The sequence below is a fragment of the Ctenocephalides felis genome, unplaced genomic scaffold (assembly GCF_003426905.1).
Source record: "Ctenocephalides felis isolate EL2017-DRISC unplaced genomic scaffold, ASM342690v1 CF-g0.4_SCAFFOLD_01604, whole genome shotgun sequence".
Lineage (NCBI taxonomy): Eukaryota > Metazoa > Arthropoda > Insecta > Siphonaptera > Pulicidae > Ctenocephalides > Ctenocephalides felis.
Window position 1 is genome coordinate 19742744 of NW_020537758.1, and position 21470 is coordinate 19764213.

The 21470-nt window shown below is 29.9% G+C and overlaps 1 protein-coding gene across 1 annotated transcript in view; it reads right to left on the reverse strand.

Moving 5' to 3' along the window:
• Positions 1-21470, reverse strand: part of LOC113373031 (disks large 1 tumor suppressor protein-like) — a gene marked incomplete at its 3' end in the record, with an annotated part of 105090 nt that overhangs the window by 28205 nt on the left and 55415 nt on the right. Inside the window, 1 exon segment of the mRNA XM_026613366.1 lies at positions 17202-17527. Within this exon segment, the coding sequence (XP_026469151.1) occupies positions 17202-17282 (81 nt within the window).

Here is a 21470-nt window from a genome sequence, read left to right on the forward strand (position 1 = left end):
GTGGCAGCGCACCGCCGGTTGTTTATTCGACTTTTCTTTCTCTATCCAGTAAAATACAATAGAACTCATCTTTACCCACCAGTTTGACTGTGTTTCAGCTCTCTTGAGCGCTTCGACCGCTTCCGAATGCGGTACGCCCTGCACGTCGCAATCGTTGACGCGCATATGCAGTCGTCGACCGCCAGCCGCCGTCCGCGCAGGCCGCTCCACCTGGGATCAGTTTCGTGACATAGATCGAGGTGTCGCGTTCCACGTGCGGATTGTCCGTGCCGCCCGCGATGCTGAAACCGAGGCCGGTGTCGCCGCGCTCGAGAACACTTCTTGGATTGTCCATGACGCAGGATCGTCACCATTCATCTGAAATTGGATTGGAACTATGAGTAAAGAAATATGCCGGATATACTTTTCATTTCATACGGAAAAGCAACTACTATTCATAAGAAGAATTATATTTTTCATAAATCTCGTCAATTTTTTTTAATTGAAGCAAAGTAATTAATCATTTTCTTAGATGTTGATCACATTTTTCAATACCTATTGTGAATATAACAACTTTTTTTTAATAACAATATGAATATAAAAACTTATTTAACAGATATTAATAAGCTACTGAACCTTTTGAATAATAGTGTTCCTGTAAGGCTAAAATTTTTTGTACTGGTGATTCGTAGCGTGCTAATGTAAGTACGAAAACCATCATCTCGCAAGTTTCAGTCTTGCACATCATGGTCGCTAGGGTTTATACACAAACCGACATTCCAGAAAACCGGTTTTCGAATTTTAATTTGACTAAAAAAACGGTTTTAACCGGTTTTCGAATTTTATATAAAAAATACATTTTTGCTCGAATATTCTGTAATATATCCGCAAATTTAGTGTAATTTAGAGCAGCATTTGACTGAATTTATTTATTGTTTAATTTTAGAGATAGTAAACAAAATTATTTTAATTTTAATTAGTCGAACTAAAAAATAATGGCTTATCTTGCTTAAATAACTATGGAAATAATTATTCGCTATTCATGCATTATTTTCACATATAAGAATGAAAATAGTTTTATGAAAGTGAAAAAAATCATTAAATAAAAAAAAAATTAAAAAATATTAGATATATGTTGATACATACTTGTTAATATCAATTTAGCTAAACAATTAAGCTAAACTCGGGTATTGTTTGTTCCGTGCAATTTTAATTAATTAATTTTAAACATTCTAATTGTTTTTTTGTTTAATAAAACATAATTTCAAAAAAACTGAGAACGGCTATCGAATTGCTACATAGATGTGTCCTTTGTTTACTCACAAAATTTCCTGAAATAGAAATTACTCTAATACTTGCGACCAAATTATGCTTAATTGTTTTTAATGTCTGATATAATAATTCTAAGTTCTTTAATTTGTGACTTCTAGGGTTTAAAACTCTTTTTTTTAAGTTTGAGTAGAGAAAGTTACTTCTTCAAGAAGTCATACTGATTAAATTAATATAGACAAAACCTTTCTGGAAACCATTGCAGACTGATAAGATATCAAATGCTATTGAACCGATATGATTTCAAGAATCAAAACGCTTTCATCTATCTTTGATATTTGGCTATATTTGTCATTTTCCATTTATACAGTGAAAACCGACTTTTTTAACTAAAAACTGGTTTTTGGAAACCGACAAACCCTAATGATCGCCCAGGAGTTTGAAAATGCAAAGAAAAGCTCAAAAATTGAACTTATGCCTGTAAGCTTCAAATTTGTATACAATTTCAATTATTTATTGAGATGTTCAAAAATCAGATTGCCAGAGCATTTGAACTTGCACAAGTACCTGTCAGACGAGCCGAAAATAAGGTTCACTTTTATGAGCAAGATGTATAATAAGCATTAAAATAAATTTGTAACTACGATAAGGTTAAAATTTATATATGTGATTGTCGATTATTTTTAAAAAAAAGGTATGTAAGGGCAAGGTAGGCTATTCTGTCCAGCCTAAGCCCTTATCAGGCGAGTGAAATGATGCTATTTTGAGAGCGTAAATAATCAAATAGGTGTAACGTGATAACTAATTTCATACATGTAAATTATAATATGTGAATATTAAAAAATAAAACTATGGTCAAAATGAATTATTATGAACGATAATTAGAATCATTTACATGATAAGTTTGTGTAGCTTTTATTTATTATGTAATCTAAATGAAAAATGCATTAAGTAGGAAGAAAAGAAGGCGCAGTTCATGTTACGTTGGCACTCTAATCATTCACAGCTATGTAAATTTTAGTACACACATTAATAGTTATCAATTATTATAATATAATAACCAAATGTTATATGGTTCATATACAACCTATTTTTTATCATATATAAATCACAAACAGTGTTATAACTTGAAACATTATATATACATATATACATATATATATATATATATATTATATATTATATATATATATATACATATATATATATATATATATATATATATATATATATACAGTAATGCATTTTTAATTTCAACCTAGCTTTGAACTGAGCCGACCTGTTTCATACTGTTCACTGGCGTTTAAATAATTTAAACATCAACGAATTTGAACTAGATGCGTTGTATCAATTTCATTAATTAATTTAATGAATAAATTCGCATATCATTAATTGAGAATGAGCGCTTTTGCAAAACTTTAAACGCTTTTGAACAATAAGCTTTTGAGCTGCTGTGAGTGAATAATGGACTATTGAATTGAAAAGAAAAAAACTGCTATATAACAGATTAGAATAAATTTACAGAATGTTTTTTACGCGACGTATATTTTACTAAATTAAAAAAAAATCATTCTGTTTATTTGAACTGCAAAACATATTATTCACTATATTAAGTAAACGTAATTAACATTTAGTCTGAAGGAAAGTTGCACAACTTCTCAAAAAGTGTTAATATTAATATTTCATAATAATGCTTATGCGCGGCTGAATATTCCAAAATCTAATAAATTATTCTAAACTAATCTTCGTAAGCCATTAATGTTTTTGAATGTTCATCGAATTCAGGACTAAAATCGAATAAAGCAACTATTACCAACTGATAATTTTCGAAGTTTTTGATTCAAAATCGTTCTAAACTCAATTCATTTCCTAAAACGTTTTAATCTAAAGTCTTCTTAATTTTCGAAAATATCAACTCATCATCTTCCATTCAAAATAATCATTCATAATCAAAAATTCATCTTTTATTTTATCGAAAAGAATCCTTATTCATCAACCCTTTCAGATTAGACGTTTAACAAATCATTGCAAATGACTTGCAATAATTCTAGAAAAACAATATGTAATGATTCAACATTACTCAAGTCTATAGAAGTTTATCATTATACAGAAAGATCAGCACTAAAAATTAATGTAGCATGATTAACTCAATCATGTGTTTATTGGTGATGAATGAATAATTTTATCAAATATTTAAAAATCATTTGGGAGTTGAATCATCAATAATTAAAAAACTTAAACCGAACTATTTTTAAAAAAAAAAGATTTACATTAATTTATATACGGTACGCTGAAGAGAATAGCCTTTTCTCGTAAACGCTACATTTAAATTTTAGAAAAAAATCAAATAAATATTAAACTGATAAATGCTCTTAAGTAGCAAAGACGAACAATTATATCTAAAAAATAAACGCAATAAAATAAAATTAACTTTATTGCTCTAAACTATATTTTACTGCGTATATTAGTACAGTATTTATAAATACTACATAGCAAGAGACGTAACAAACGATGTAACTAAATATCAAATAATCATATAATAAAATCACAACCAAATTGTCAGCGAGATAAATATAAATGGCCAGTGTAATTATCCAAAAATCAACATGACAAATAATACAATTAGGCAGAAGTACTGATGCATCCAATAAAATACAAGCTTCGAAACGCCGAACATGTAACGCAATGGAAAATTACATAATAATACGGTTTGAAATATCACTAATACGAGCAACACACTAATTAACTATTTGTGGCAAATAGTCAATGTCCAAAATGTGCACGTTACCAAAAGCTGGATACATAATGCAGAAATGGTTTGACGCTCAAAGGCATAATGATAATTCCAACATTAATTACAATAACCAAAACCTGTGTAATAATACACACATATCTATTAATGTATCTTAAAAAACAAAATTTTGCACAGCAATTTAGTAATTATAACTGAAGGTCATTAATTGCTTTAAAAATGTAATTAAATATGTGCATTGTTCAACTAGTGCAAATAAATAAACAAGTTATATCTATGATATTATAAAAACAAGTGGAACTGTAGACTTTCCACAGTTGTCTGTTTTCCCACAGTCAGAAGCTCGACAATCGCACCTTGTTCACGTGCCAGGTGCTGGTTTCCGATCTTAATGAATATTCATATTATCGGAATAATCAGCGACTCATTACAAACACGATTTGCATTGGATAATCTCTGTACTGTGTTATTGTTCGATTCGTACACTAAAACAATTTTCTTCAAGAATATTTAATATAAATGTTAATAAGAAACTGTAGGGTTGTCTTTGTATCTCAATGAATCTGAATGAATTTTGCATCCGAATGATTGGAGGTGTAAAGAGCACTTCGGATTTTACAGCAATCAAAATTAGAATAAAAACTTGTGTTCAGATTCGTAAATTGTACACAATTTCAAGTGCAGACATTAATTTACCTATTAAATACTTATATAAACTTTATTGTATTCCGGATAGGTTTTTATTATTATAAATGCTCCGACCTTTTATCAAAATCATGTATCAAAATTTCTATTGAAACCATTTTCGTTTCAAAAATTCGTGAAAGCATTTCAGGGATAAGTTCATGTAAAATAATATATTAAAACTATTTAATAAAATTATTTAACGAAAATGGTATTGAGTAGTTCATGGTACATACCAAATTTATATTATTATATTATATATATCAAAATACATTCAGTTATAGAAACAAGAAAAATAATCTTCTTAATCTTACCGTTATGTGTTAATGAGAAAATGCTTGATGCACAAATGAAACATATAATTAAAACTACAAATAAAATGAAAACTAATTAATATTATAAAGAATATTATAGTAAATATTTAAGTTCAACCATACGCATGAAGAAATCTGACGTTCAGAGTTCTCTTCACAGAAAAGTTCTGCTCTCAGTTTCAGACTTGAAAAGTTTTTTGTATATAATTCTAGAGATGAACAAGTTTCGCATAGTAACATTTACTGCATATTTAGTTTGAACTAAATTGGCAATAAGTTTTCCAGTTTCAACAGATATTTCGCTGTACTATACATATTCTTTCTTTTTATGTATTGCAGAAGAAAATTGACATGCTCTGAAAGTTCATTTTCCTCATCGAACGTTAGTTCGGAAAATTCACCATCGTAGAGTTTTATATTTATTCGGCAGAGAATATATAATTCCAATAGAATTACAAGAACTTTATGTACATGGCGTTATATAAAGTGAAGATTTAATACGTATCATGAGATTAGCATACAATTAAAATAAAAATATTAATATTTTAAAAATATCGCATGTTAACCGTATATATGTAATTTGTCACTTAAAATTATAATGCTTAAATATACTGAAATAATTAAACGATAAAGATACGGTAATTACGAGAAAAGTTTTATGCCAAAGGCTACAATTACTATTTTTCGAAAGGTTTTTAAAACAAAATTATAAATAATTTTTTTTGCGAAATTGTTGATGAATGGCATTTAATTTCTGAGAAACGTTTCGACTAATTAGCACATTATAACATTAAAAAAAGATTACTGTCGAATTAAAAATATATTAATTGTATCAGCAGAAATGAAAAAGATTCAATTTTCGCTAGAAGCATCTCAACTCTTTAATTTATTTTAGATCCATAATACTGTATTATTATTATTATATAAAATCTTTAGTAATTTTGTTATTTTTAAAATATATTTTAAATTTAAGGGCCAATTCTTGGATAAAATGAGCCGTAACATAGCGTTGTTATGGCAACGATATGTTACGCTCCTTTCTTCATATAAATTTTATTTGAGTAAAATTTGCTCTGCAGTCAGACATCAGATAATAACATTATTATTAAGTAAATTCAATCAATTCTAATCCAATGCCATAGTTCTATTCATGTAAAATTAAGAAATTATAAATATAGAATATAACAAAAAAGTTGAAGGTAACCCAAAAACTACTAAAATACTATTTTATGATATATACATCAACACAAACCTCATATCATTTCTAACTAAGTGCTTGGGATTATTTCTAGGAGGTAAATAAAAATGATCTCTACTTACATGCTGTGTGTCCTCAACCAGAGATGGCGTATGAGCCTGCAACAAAAGAAAGAAAAACAAAAACCAGTGAGTGGATGAGTAGAAGAAAAGTGTCATATGGGAAAATAAATAAGTGCTCTATATTCTAAGATGAAAGAATTTTCTTTAAAACTATCTACAAATGGGTTTATTAAATGATATCTAAGAGATATGATGTCTAAGGTGCTATGATATATAATGTGTATGGAATGTTAGTAATTAAATATATAAAGGTTATACTAATCAAAATTATTGAGACAATTTTCAAAATAGAACCCAATTCTCACAATATTTCGTTTTTAGCCCTAGATAAAGAATTACCTTGATTATAGTATTTTATAATATACATAGTACATTTATATATACATCACTATATATGTATAATGTAGAAAACGTATATGCCATGAACAAGTACCAGGTATAAATATTGGATGTGTTATTTTAATAAATATAACAGAATTAATAATACACAATCAAAAATTTATTTAATATCCTGAAATACAATTCGATTTAGCATAAAACAAATATAAATTTGCGTAAACAAATAAAGGTTTGGAGATATGAATTTAAAAAAACAATTTTAAAATCTATTTAGTAGCATATATATATATATATATATATATATATATATATATATCGGTTAACCCTCCTGAAAAAATTTAGAGAAAACAAATTCTCACGTTGTTTAGAAATTATGAGCTTTTAAGTGCAACCTAGAGCTTTGGTGCAATGATGACAATTTTTCGGTAATTGAGGTTAATTTTTATTAAATTTGTTCATTTAAACTTTGGAATCGTAATTGTGATGAACATCTCTAGACCAAAGTCTAGAATAATAATATAATTGACCCAAGTTTTCAAAAATTAAGAATTCAGTAATTGATGTTCACTTTTGTAATACCTTGTATATATTGGTTTATGGTCGTATGATGAGTTTTTTACATAACCTGTTTTTATAAAAAAGCAGTCTTTCAAATTAAAAAATGTCGCATAAAAATCTGAAACTTTTTTTCATTAAGTGAAATGTTTTATTTTTACTTATTATATCCCAAAGAGTATGTTATTAAATTAACAGTATTGAACATTTTCCCGAGCAATATTTTCACTACATTTATAAATTTATGTGTACGTGTATACATATTTATAAGTTGGTACATGTATAAATCAACGTTGTTAAAAGCAATGTATTCAAATTTAATACAATTTTAAGATGCAGGAAAGTTTAAAACTTTAGCCACATTTTCGCCGCATGAATTATGCATACACTATTCAGAGTGAAGATAATGAATACATGGATCCGAAAGCTAAATATATTAATATGACTCTGATTCAATTTAAAAACGAAGTTTTCTGCCTTACAAATTCATGCTAGTTGTAAAAGAATGTGTGTGTAGAATATAAAATTAAGATTTTTCATCAAGTGTTAATAGTTCATGTGTAGTTATGAAACTATTACAAAATAATGCAAGTTGGATGTTTCCGATACATACAAATTTAAAAATTGCAATGCTTTATTTGCTGCTGCCATAATATTTTAAATTTATTACTTGTGGCATTATCATTTAATTCAATCTGGTAAAATATTGGCCGTGCTCTGTGTTTATAGGGAATCTCTCGGGCGCTGAGCAATCGGCGCGGAAAACCGACACCTAGTACAAACGACACATAGCTGCATATTGCAACCACTTAAGCGACACGATGCAATTTCATTTCATGCTCGGAGAAATGGTTCTTAATTCTTTTAGGAAAATTTAATAACTAAATTTTGGTAAGTTTACACTTCTAAATTACCTAAATAACAAATCCAATAAATTTTCATCGAACTGAGGGTTCAAACAAAGCAAAAACGTATAAAACGTATAAATTACTCCTAGTCTTATTGTCTTATCAGAAACATCATATTCCAACTGCTCCGTGGTGTTTTTGTAGGTTGCATTATCTTTTATCAAAAACAATCCGGAAATTTTAAAGTGGCTTTCGCCTTTTCTGGTACAATACCAACCGCAAACTAATGAAGGCACAGACATATACTAGGTTTTACGTATTAGGCATTTAATTTATCAATACATTTACACACATTCGAAACTTTAGTAACGTTACCTTAATTAAATATTCTATGAAAATCCCTTATATAATATAGCATAGGTTACTAAATTCTAATTCATTAATACTTTTCTCATTACATCTGTATATGAAAATAAGTAGTTAAATCGCTTGGTATTTTGAATAATTAAGGTAGAGCGGGATGCAAAGGTCCAATTTCACTTCAATTAATTATACTGTCTGAATCGAAAGAACTATACGACGATACATAAAACGTTTACCTAAAAACTTTATTCAGGATCATAAACTAAAAAAAAGTTCAAAATAAAAAAAATGCTAACAGACAGAAACTTTTCTTATAAATATTGATACAGAGTCATTTATTTCCTGATACTGATGGCGTAAAAATTCAGGTGATGGTTGGTTATTGTTAAAAAAAATCTGTAATTGTTTCAGGATGATGTTTTTTTTTTAATTATGATTTATTTTTGTTAATCAAGACTTTTATAATAGAGAACCGTTTTCTCCGCGCTCCTTTAAGCCCCGCTCTACCCTATAGTTAATTATTTAATTCATTTATTTTTAAACATTAGTTCTTATTGATTCGACATTGAATTTTTTGTGTAAGATTAAGTATAATCGAGAATATTGTAGATTCAATTTATTGCAACAAAATAACTATTTACAATTCATTTTTTAAACAAATATTTTTCCATATATTTGAGAAGCAATATGATGCTAGACACAATTCTATTATAGAAATAAAGTTAATTATGATATCTTGCGATAATATCAAGTTTACAAACACTGAGACTGAGGATAGCAGATGAATAGGAATAACTACGTATAAGACTTGTAACATGATCCATTTAATTATTTCGCAAAGAAAAAAGCTCACAAGCATGAGATAGTGTGAAACGTTTTACGAAACCCTAGGGTAAAATTGAAATAAATAGTTCCTTCTCGCGCAAATGACAAAGTAAAATAATATGTATTCCAGCATCGCCATATAGAGTGGTTTGAATGAAGTTTCAGGGGAAAGTTGTGGATCATAATTCATTGTAAAGGGAAAAAAATAATTGCAATTTATCGAAAAGCATAAAAACACTTATGTGAAAAAAAAATTCTAAAAAACAACTTGTATTTAGCATAATTCAATTTTCACGTTTATCTTAAGGTTTGACCATAATTTTTGTGTGCCCTTTATCACAAAATCGTCCAAAAAAGAAAGTCTGTTATTTCCTGATATCCTACCATTTTACCAACCTTTTTCTACGGTTAGACAATTATGACTTCCACTCGAAAGTCAAGCTAGAAAATGAAACTGAAACACGCGATCTTAATTTAGAGCTATAATAAAAAAGTGTTCTCAATTAAACTGAATCACGCTTCATCAGTCATATGATGGAGATGTAGTAATGGGTGTTGTTGATATGCATGAGTTGGTCGCTAAATTTAAAAACGCAAACCTATAAGTTTAAATTGATACAATGTTTGTATTCAATGCAATTAGTCATCGTCAGAAATAAACAGAAATAGGATGATAGAAGAATTTGATGTGATTTAAAAGTCGCTTAGGCACATATAATTTTCGGATACTAGGGATCAAAATAAGATGCTTTGCTGAAGAAACCATACCTCTAAAATGAATTCTGATGTCCCGTGCATTGACCCAAAGATAGGGAGAAAATTTTGAAAAATTCCGTTTTAATTCATTTAGAGTAATCCAACAGCGTCCAAATGTATAACAAACCCCAACTAACTTTGAAAGGCCGATCCACCCATACCTATGGCTCATCCCCTGGGACCTCCCCTTAGAAGTCACCCATACAAATATTGCAAAAAATGATCGTTTTTGGTATTTTACTCATCAAAAAAAATTTCTCTAAAAGGAGGACCCAGGGGGTGAACCATGGGCATGGGTAGATCGGTATTCCAAAGTCACTGGGAGTCGGTCATACATTTGGACATTATTGAGGCGCTCTAAATGAGCCAAAATAGAATTTTTTAAAATTTGACCCAATCTTTGGGAGAATTCATTCATCACGGGAGAATGAATCATCAGAATTCATTTTAGAGATATGGTTTCTTCGACAAAGTATCTTATTTTGATCCTTAGTATAGGAAAATCATATATGCCTACGTGACTTTTTTTTACCCATACAAATCGACCCGCCCTAATTATACATACATATCGTTCTATAGTAGTTACTATATGCTGGTTATCATTATCTTACGTATTTTCAGCTAACTATATCCGAGACCCAAGATACTGTAACTTGAAACAGCGTTCGAATATTTGGAAGGCGGCTCATATCAGTTGCGTCGAATTCTTTTTTGCCGTCTTTTTCACTATATATTTTCACCGATACCGCCGCCGAAAAAACTACGGGCTCGCGGAGAACAATTCTCGGTAACTTTTTTCATTCTTGTTTTTTCATGAGCCAAGATTTGTGGCCGCTTTTTTCTGCGCGGGGAATTCGCTTCGGCATGATTCAGTTTTTTTTTGTTCTCAAAGAATCTTGATAGTTTTAGATCTACGTAACACGGGAAATAATTCAACACAGTTATGGCAGTTTAGCGGAAAAATAAGTACAAAAAATAAAGAAAATAGTTTTAATATAAATCTTACATGCTGTTTGAATGAACATTTTGCATAACCATAATGCAAACTAAGTGAACATATTTCGATACGGCAAGAAATAGCTCTAGGAGATGCCGCTTGTATTTTTTATTGGGTTACTTATCAGCAGTGTATAAATTTCAAAGCGTCCTTTTGGAATAAAACGCGAAGAAATCAAGCGGAATTTTACGTTAGCTTGTTAGTAACAAAGTTTGCTTGCATATAAAATCACTCATGCGAGCTTTACACATTCCTTTTACGCACACGACATTATAAGATTATACCCGCAACAAAATTCACTTGGAAAAATGTCTGTATCCTATCCGCACGCTTGATAGAGCAATGCAAAACTGATCTTGTCATGATCGACTGCCTCTGGAAAATAGATAAATATTGAAAAGAGTTCTATTTTCTAGGTAAAAAAAAGAAGTAAAATATTATTAATCGGAAAGTACCATGGTACATTGGCAATAACACTCTGTATGATGATCTGGAAGTGCTATGTATTAAGGACTTTATAAAAACAAGATTAACTAATCATCATCACAAATTAGAAAATCATCCCAAATCATTCGTTGCTCATCTGCTCACACCAGAAAAATGGTAATTAAACAAATGCCAATTAACTTGAAATCCAGTAAAATTGCATCTAATAGTAAATACCCACTCAGGTAACTACTATCTATAATTATATTTAATTAATGTCAATCAAAATAACTCATAGAATAATTATTTATCGGCTTGTTATTAATGAAAGAAATTAAAAAAAATTAAAAGGCGCCTCTACAAGATGTCACATACGAGAACAAATACTAATTTATCCAATTACATAATTACCAATTTTATGTAACAACAAAAAACGAGAAGTACTGCAATCAATATTTTAATAAAACAGACTTAACAGGTAACAAAACAATATAATTAATAAAAATATCAATTATATTGTTTTATAATATATAAAAACCATGCAATCAGAACAAGTAGTCGTAAAAACTGTTAAACAAAATCATGGGTATAGTCAGGTGTCAATTTTTTGAGACCTCCAATCTTGTCATCTTCTAAAATTAAAACGACTATCTTAAATTTATTTTATGTTTTCAACATTAATTAATAACTTTGAAATATATATTAAAAATATTGTTTGCCTTTTTACGGCCTGGCAAAAATCTCATAAAATTGATGCCAAAAGTCCAGAATACCCCTTTCCCTATGGGGACGTCCATTAATCACGAGACACTTTCAGGGGCAGGGGGGTTGACAAAGAAAATCACTAAAAATCACGCGGTGGAGGGAGAGTCTAGTTAGATAATACGTGTATCTATTTTTTTACCTAATTTAAAAAAATAACGATTTTTTCGTAAATTCGTAACTAAAAATGCACGTGATGTCTGGTAGTGAGGGAGCGTAAATTTTGAATATTACAACGTATCACTAAGGGGGTGATCAATGGACACCCCCTTTATGTAAGTAAGTTAATAAATTTATATCTCGCTATATAAATTAAAATAAAACATAAAATCAATAATTATAAATTCGATCCCAAAATTTATCTATAAAAATTAACTCTGTACTTCGGGCCTTGTGATATATTGTCAAAGCTATTCAATGTGGTCAATTCTGAGGTAAGCGCATAATTGATGAGACCATTTTCTGCGACATAATCGTAGTCCGGAACGAATCCGACATTTAATAACGCCATTAACTTGTCGAATTTGAAATTTATGTCACATGCCGTTTGTTGATTCCTCGTTGGAAAACGCTTCTATAAATATTGATGTCTGTCCCATAGGGCGTAGAGCGAAATTGCTTTTGATGGCGAATTCGGTGTTAGAACGACATAATTAGATTGGTTTCTTATATACCGGACTTTTGAATCATTTCTTTATAGTACCTATCACCGCACGATTTAATAAATAAAAGTTCAATATAATATCATCAATTTCTTCCTGTAAAGCTTTTCTAGAAATATCTGAGTAAAGATCACGCATCAATTTTAACATAGATTTTTTTTAACTTAGTTCACTTACTTAATCATAAAAACAACGTAATATGTCAAGTCATATATACCATAACCATATAATGCCATAATAAACAACGCACGACTGATTTTATAGCTTTTATTAAAAGAACGCATGCACTTTAAGCACCACGGGAAACTTTTGCTTTATCTAACTAGCAAAATTGTTTGCCATGTAGACATGACAAGTAAGTAAATCATATGCTATATGATGTGTATATGCGATACTGAGTGCGTTTGATAAACGGCGTCATTATAGAAGCTCGACTCCAATAACTTGAGTAATCGCGTCAATTTCCCAATACTGATCAGAAAGCGGCGGGAGATTCAGCTTACTAAGTAATACACAGAAAGGATCGTAGAGAATACTTTAGAAAACAATCATAAAAACAATTCAATCATTAAAAAAATCGTTTAGAATAATTTTGCCCTTATTGTTATGCAGGAATATTTTTCGACAATTTATTAATATCTTCTACTGCCTTCTGTATATTTTTGCTAATCCCGTTGTCATGCATAAAAAGTAATTCTCAGTGAAAAAAAATTAAATTTACTTTGCACAATAGATGGCAAAGTGCATCTTCAATAGCATACTGCACGACATCGTAGAAGATAGGTTGTAGGAGATCATCATTTCATCAAACCACCAAAGAGAGTGCTAAAAATAGTTTTTCCTTTAATTGTTTGTCCCATATGCAGAAATATTTTTCAACAATTTAACCCCTGTATATTTTTTACTAACCACGTGGTCATTCATCAAGAATAGTGCTTAACGCTTCAGTTCATCTTCAAAAAAGAACCAGTTTTTAAACTTGCAACTTCTTTTAATACGATTGACGGCCTATGAATACAATTTTTTAATATACCACAATCTAAAAAAAATAAATTTACTTTAAACAATAGATGGCAAAGTGCACAATATCGTAGAAGTTAGGTTGTAGATAGATCATCTTTTATATTTTGGGTGCTTTTTTTTGGAGGCCGTGTGCATAATCGTAGAGATAATGCTAAGATGAAGGACATGCCTAAATAAAGCCTATCAACAAGCTAATAGTAATTTAAAAAATATGATCATTTGTAAATTGTCCAACAAATACAGTCGGAAAAATTGCTCCGAACTACCTTATGTGCTTGCGAGTTTCGGAGTGCAACGTTGCATTTTTATGTAAAATTCAACGAGTTGTGCAGAGTGCAACATATTTCACACAAATTAATTTGAAAAAGCCGCTAGAGAAACTGAATTACACAGATAACCTAATTACTTCAACCATACTTGGTATGAGTACCTACTTCTCATCACGGACTTGGATACGAACAATTGTTAATGCCTTCTTCAGGACTAAACTGATAAGTCGATAAACAAATCCAATCAAACGATAAAATAAATCCCTTAATATATTAGTAAAAAATAATGACTCAATGCCATGCCAATATTCTGAAGCTTAAACCAGTCTAAATCATCAATCATTCTAAATACAATAATTAAACATTCACTTAAAATTCATAACCAACATAATATTTCCCAATATCCATCTATTTCAGCAGCCATTATAGTTCACACTAGTCAATAATGCAGTAATTTAATCAACGATTTTCTGATTCAATTATGGGCCAGATAATTGCATAGGGCATCAAATTCCAGTGAGTAATTAATAAGCAATTGATATCAAGGTAAATGTATTTGTAATAATTAATTGGTAGCAATTTAATTACCAAACGGTAGTTCAGAAATAGAATAACAGAACGCGGCGAACAAAACAGGCTTGGCTTGTTATTGAGGGGATAAACAAAGTGCAAATGAGATATGGTGTAAAATTATGATAAAACTCTATTTTTAAAATTAGAGACTAATTTGTCTTACTCAGAAATATTAAAATAGGTTGTCAGGTCTGTATTCAAAAAGTTGCAATGGTAAAAATATTAATAATAATTGTTAGTTATTGAAAAAGTCTAAATTCCGACATTGTACTTCAAACATATTAATACTGAAATAATGAATTACAACTAAATATCGAATAAATAAATCACCAAATTCTAGAAAGTAACATAGAAAGGTATTAGACCAATAAATGTGTTACAACAATTAATTTCCACATAGATTTCTTGTATCTTTCTTCTGAGAGACTTAAATTTGTGATGAAAAATATGCTGTTAAATTAGTGTTGGTAATGCAGACAAATACATATAATCTTATGGGCCAATTTTCGGATGAAATGACTATTCTATTTTACCAGTCTTTTATGATCGAGTAGTCGCATTGGTTGGTAGTCACAAAATTGTCATAAAGCTGAAACCGTTTTTTCATCGCTCCGGAACTATTGTATGCCAGCTGCTCTCTTTTTCATTATAATACCTCATGCACATGACCTTTTTAATGTGTCAGCATCTTTGAACACCATGGTGTATTTAGTACATTAAATTAAATGGTATATTTAGTACATTATATTAAAAACTTTAAATACGATTTTCTTAAATTGACTTTTTTCAATGCGGTGCCACAAATTTAACAAAAACTACAAGTCGGATCGACTTGCATTTTTTTTAATTTGTTCGCCACTGCAATACCTAGTCCCCCTACCTCAAACAACTTGATAACATTACGCACAAAATTTTTGCGAAGCTTCTCGCCCCAAAAAAAGGCCTTTTTGGACACTTTTTTTTAAATAGCTGCCATTTTTTTAACTTCCCGTAGGGTAAGTTATAGTAATCGCAAAAAAATCGAAAATGAAAATTTTTATATATCTTTACGTTTCAGAGGTTTCTGAACATTTTGGCATACCTTAGAAAAAATGGATGTATGTGTGTGTGTGTGTGTGTGTGTGTGTGTGTGTGTGTGTGTATGTATGTGTGTGTATGTATGTGCGGATACAAATTTTCGTCGACGATTTCGGGAACACGGATCAACCGATTTGAATAATTCAAAAAACATTCGATTCGTATTGATAAGGAGACGTGCTGATTAGTTTTTGGCGAAAGCAGGTCTAGCCGTTCCGAAGATACGGGGCAAAAAGTGCCGAAAACGGTAACTCAGTTTTTAAGACAACGGAGCGTCCGATTTCAATAATTCAAAAAACATTTTACTTGTATTGACAAGGTGAAGAATTGATCAAATTTTCATGAAGGCAGGTCTAGCGGTTTCGGAGATCTAACGAAAAAAGTAAAAAAAAATGCCATTTTGCGGTCAAAAATGGTCATTAGACATATGCACATCAAATTATCAGATATTTTATAGAGATTTTAACAATAATATGAATTTTGTTTACATTCCTATGGGTTCCGTACCAATGTTTATCCGTTAGACAGCGACGCGGCGCTTACGCGCTTTATATTTTGTTTCTATGCAGTTGCGGCAGTGCGATTGCTTTGAAAAAAAGTTCAGATCTTCCAAAAATTTTTTTTTAGAATTTTTTTTTTTTAAAAAAATTTTTTTTCAAGAAAAAGTATTTCTTTGTCCAATTATAGTTTCTCAAAAATCTTATTTTGCAAAGTAAAATTTTTTCAAAAATGTTAATCGTTTTTAAAAAAATAATATTTTTGGTACGGGAAGTTCCAGCAATTTGCCTTAAGGCACGATGCCCTAATTGCCTTAAGACAGAATTCCACTTACAGCTAGTTCCTTCTTGCTTTGTTTCTTTCATTTTGGTAGGGGGAACTGGATTCAAACTTCTTCTTCAACGTAGTTTCTTTTTTTTGTTTCAGGCGATGCGCAACGGATTTATCTGTGGCACCGCAAAAGAGATCGATTTTGCAAGGCCGATTTTGTCGCCCCCTGGTTAAAAAATGACAGCGAAAAAAAAGAAAATTTCGTAATATTCTATCTATGATTTTGTAATTTTTGTTTAAAAAAACCGCATGTCTCTATGATTATTACATTACATTACAGAAAATTACATTACAGAATTAACATAACGAGTATTGCATTACAGAAAAACATAAACAAATACCTTGCATTTTTTGTAAAAAAAAGGAACAACCCCCTTGAATATGTGAAGTCAAAATATTGTTATTTTGACATCTATTCCTATAAACACCATAGACATAGCTTGCTGCCAGTTTAGTGACTACCAACTTATACGACGACTCAATCATAAGAACCAGTGATATAATATAGCTATTATATCCAAGAACCGGTCCATTATTTTTAATTATATGTCTCTATTATAATCGAAGAGATATTCCTCACCGTATCCAGGTTAAAAAGCGACGACACCTTCTTCAGGAAGCCGCCGCCTTCTTGTTGCCTTTTCTTCTTGCGCGTGGTCATGGTGTCCACGGCGTTGTTATTCTTTGTATGTCCCGTGTTTGCGGTTTTATGTTCAACTTTGTTAATATATCTAAGTAACTCTAAGAGTTTTATCTAATGAATGCTGTTCAACATAAACCGCGACACACATTTTGTACCAACGCCATAGTTCGATCCGACTTCATGGTTTCAGAAGATTTGCGAAGTTAATTCTTCAATGACTATGAAATTAGTTCCAGAAATATCTTCGGTTTTATGTAACTCATCTATATATTTATTGGTATATGTTAGCAATGCATGTGGAATAATTACTTGAATGAAGGTAACGATAACATGTGATGCAATGCAGAATTATATCTGCATGCGATAAATGTTGATCTCAGGTTTTGGTTAGACAACCAAGATAATATTGAAATACCACACCTTAAGGTCCTTAATTAAGGACAGACTATGTTGTAAACCCTTAATTTTTCGATTAAATAGTTCAATTTTAAAAACCATGATCCGAAAGATTAAATAATAATTACATATGGCAACATTTTGCAATATTCTTGCAACAGCAAAAAATTATACCTACTTCACATAGGGTAAGTTAGAGTAATCGCAAAAAAATCTGAAATGGAAATTTTTGTATATCTTTACACGTTTAAGGCCTCCAGAACATTTTGGCACATTTTGTCGTCGACGACACCGATTTGAATGATTCACAAAGCATTCGATTCCTATTAATGGGGAAACGTGAAATGACAATTCAATTTTTGAGAGAACGGAGCATCTGATTTGATTGATTCAAAAAACATTTTACCTGTATTGACGGATTGAAAAATTGATTAAATTTTTGGGAAGACAAGACCAGCGGTTTCGAATATCCAATAGAAAAGTTTACAAATAGAGTTTGGCGGTCGAAATGATAATTAGATATATGTGCACACTATTAGATATTACATATAGATTTTACTAATTAGTATTTTGTTTGCATTTTTATGGGTTCAAAATTTACCGGTATGCAGGATGCCTTGCACCACTAGATTTTATATAATTAGAAAGAACCTTCATGAAAAAAAATGTAAGTAATATTTGTAATATCTATATAATGCAGTAATGTAAAATGCACACCAGTGTGCTTATCTTATAAATTACCATATTTTTATAATATAATTTATCTAATCCCTGCATTTACTCGCCAGCATAAAAATAAGAGCTACTAAATCAATAGATTCCTTATTAATATCCTTTTCTAATTCACGCTAAATATAATTTCTAATTACTCACTTTTCTATTCTGTAAGATATTCAAACAAACGGATAATTGAATAAGCTATGAAATAATTAATCAATTGTTCAATTAAATTCTTTAATCATTATAAATTTAATTCAACAATAAAGAATGATAAATTAAACGACTTCAGATAGGGAATTAAATAAAAGTTAATTGATATTAAATATTCCTGCGCTCGCTTTATATCCGGCTTATTTTTAATGCAAAGTGAAGCATATTTTAAATACTTAACAAACTCTGTTTTATTTCTTAGAAAACGTATATAAGCATTATTAGAAACTTTGGACAGAATTGCAGATGTTTAGGAAATAAAATTAATATCATGTTGCAAATAAAATTAAAATTGTATTTTAGTACTTTTTGTATAACAGCTTTGCATAACCACCATTATTAATTTATCTAAAAGTCACAAATGTGAATTAAACTAGATCACAGGGGAAGTCAAAATGCCTCATCAAACTATTCTATAACTAATAAGTTCTAAGAATTATTAATTAATATCCTCTTAATTAATTCCATATTTCTAACATAAAAATATTTCTTGGTCCATCGAACTTGGATAATATTTAATTAAAATTTAGTTCAATTTTTGTTATGAAAATATGTATATATGATAACTGAATTTTCCCAGCAATTTAAAATATGTTATTCATATCGATTCGAAATAAATGTGAACCTTCGATGAAACATTGGCAAAAGGAATTTTTAATGGATGGCAGATGAGATATATGAGAGCAATATAGCTAAAAAGCAAATAAAAATTATGAAATTATGCTCTTATATTTTTCACAATGTTAACCGTTTTGTAATAAAATATTTAGATTCAAATAAATTAACGAGTTAAATTTAAAAGCTAAGAAAAAGGCAGAGTGGAAACGCAGAATACTTAGACAAAAATATCAAATCGAAATTAATAATTTCAAAAAAAAAGTTAAAAATTTTGTTTTGTAAAATTAAGTTCTTGAGAATTTTTTTGAATCATTCAAATTGGACACTCCGTTCTCTCAAAAACTAAATTACCATTTATGGCACTTTTAGCCATCGTCTGAATGGCTATACCGGCCTTTGCCAATAAATCAGCGCGTCTCCCCATTAATACGAATCAAATGTTTTTTGAATTATTCAAATAGGTTGATCCATGTTCCCGAAATCGACGAAGAAAATTTGTATCCGCACGCACGCACGCACGCACGCACGCGCACACGCACATACACACCTCAATTTTTTCTAAGGTATTCCAAACTGTTCAGAAAAATATGAAAACGTAAAAAACTCGAATCATGCCAAAACTTTTATTTTCGATTATTTGCGAAAAAATAATAGCCGATGAAAAATTACAATGGTGCTTAGGAAAAGAGAGAATTGTTCCGTGCTTAATGAAAGTTTTGCTGTTAATGAATGTAAAAGTTAATGATGCTTCAAAATTAAGATAATGACATTTTGTACTAAATAATTTTTAAGATTATATAGCTTATATAATCACTTGGATTAAAACAACTTTTTCCGACTATGACTACTACATTTCATAGGTGCTTAAATAGAAAAATTCCCAATTTTTACCCCCAGATAATAATAAAAATATCATCTTACAAAATCACAATTTCAATTTCTTTTCCTCCTACTTATCAAACAAATTCACGCTGGAATGAGATGTTCTTCCGTGAGATTAATTTAAATATTCATAATACTGCAACGGGCACGTGCGTATCAAGCTGCCATAAAAGTTACGCAATTTGAAAAAATCGTGCGTGTCGCCCGAAAGATAATTATGATTTACGAGAATATTGTGTACCTGTCGGAGCGATTTTACCTTCGAACGCGAAAAAACTAATTATTTGATATCACACCTTGAAATGAATCGAACGACGCGTTTGTTATGCATATATATCAAGGTTCTGAAAACAGATGAATTTAATTAAAATTCTGAAAATCTGATGCTCTATTATTAAAATATAGTACGGAATTGGCAGTTCAAATTATTTATCCCAGATCTAATACATTTAGTTAATTAAAAATAAATTGTACTGCACATTTTGGCAATTTCAACAACTTCCCGATTATATTTATAGAGTAACTCCGCCCGAAGATAGATCTATGAGCATAGTTAATCTCTTACTTGATTCAGAGAAATTTAGTACCAGAGATTTTCCGTGAACGTATTTTCAATTGAAACTTTAATATATATTTTATGTATGTTTTTGAATGTAAAAGGAATTCATCAAGACACCAGGTTGTCTTGAGATGGGAATCGAACTGGTTATTATGTTGAAAACTTGCTAAAAACCAAACTAGCATTGAACTATCCCTATTAAAAAAATAAATAAAAGTGGCAAAATTTACAAAAAAAAATGTAGAACTGAAATCAACTTGTAGGACTATTTACGAATTATTTTCTTTCATTAAAACCTATAAGCATTTAATTACTTGATTCGATTCCTTCATAAGTATCAAAAATTATGAAAGCATGTACAAAATCTGTGAATTTTTCTGCTGGTATCTATGATATATAAAAAAGCTTTATTAAAATCTAAAAACACAAAATCCTAATGTTTTTTAAACTCTCAACATGGATCAAAAATAAATATTTTCAAGTATTAGTTATGGGCCTGAATAAATTTTCATATTTTCAAGATCATATCAAGACAATTGCGCTTATATGAGCACTGACTTTGCAATAGAATACAAACTATGATCTTTATGTATGTTTCTAATATTTTCAATCTAATTTTGGTAAAATTAATCAATCACGTTGTTGGATTAATGTGTCTAATATATAAAAATATTCCAATTGATGACCCAAATCTTTGGGGATACGTGTTTTCCAATGTAATTTTTACCATTGAATCGAAAGTCAAATTGGGGGCTTAATGGCAAAAAATTTAAAAAATGATAAGATCTCCGATGTAGTAGTTTTTTGCATGATACTTAAAA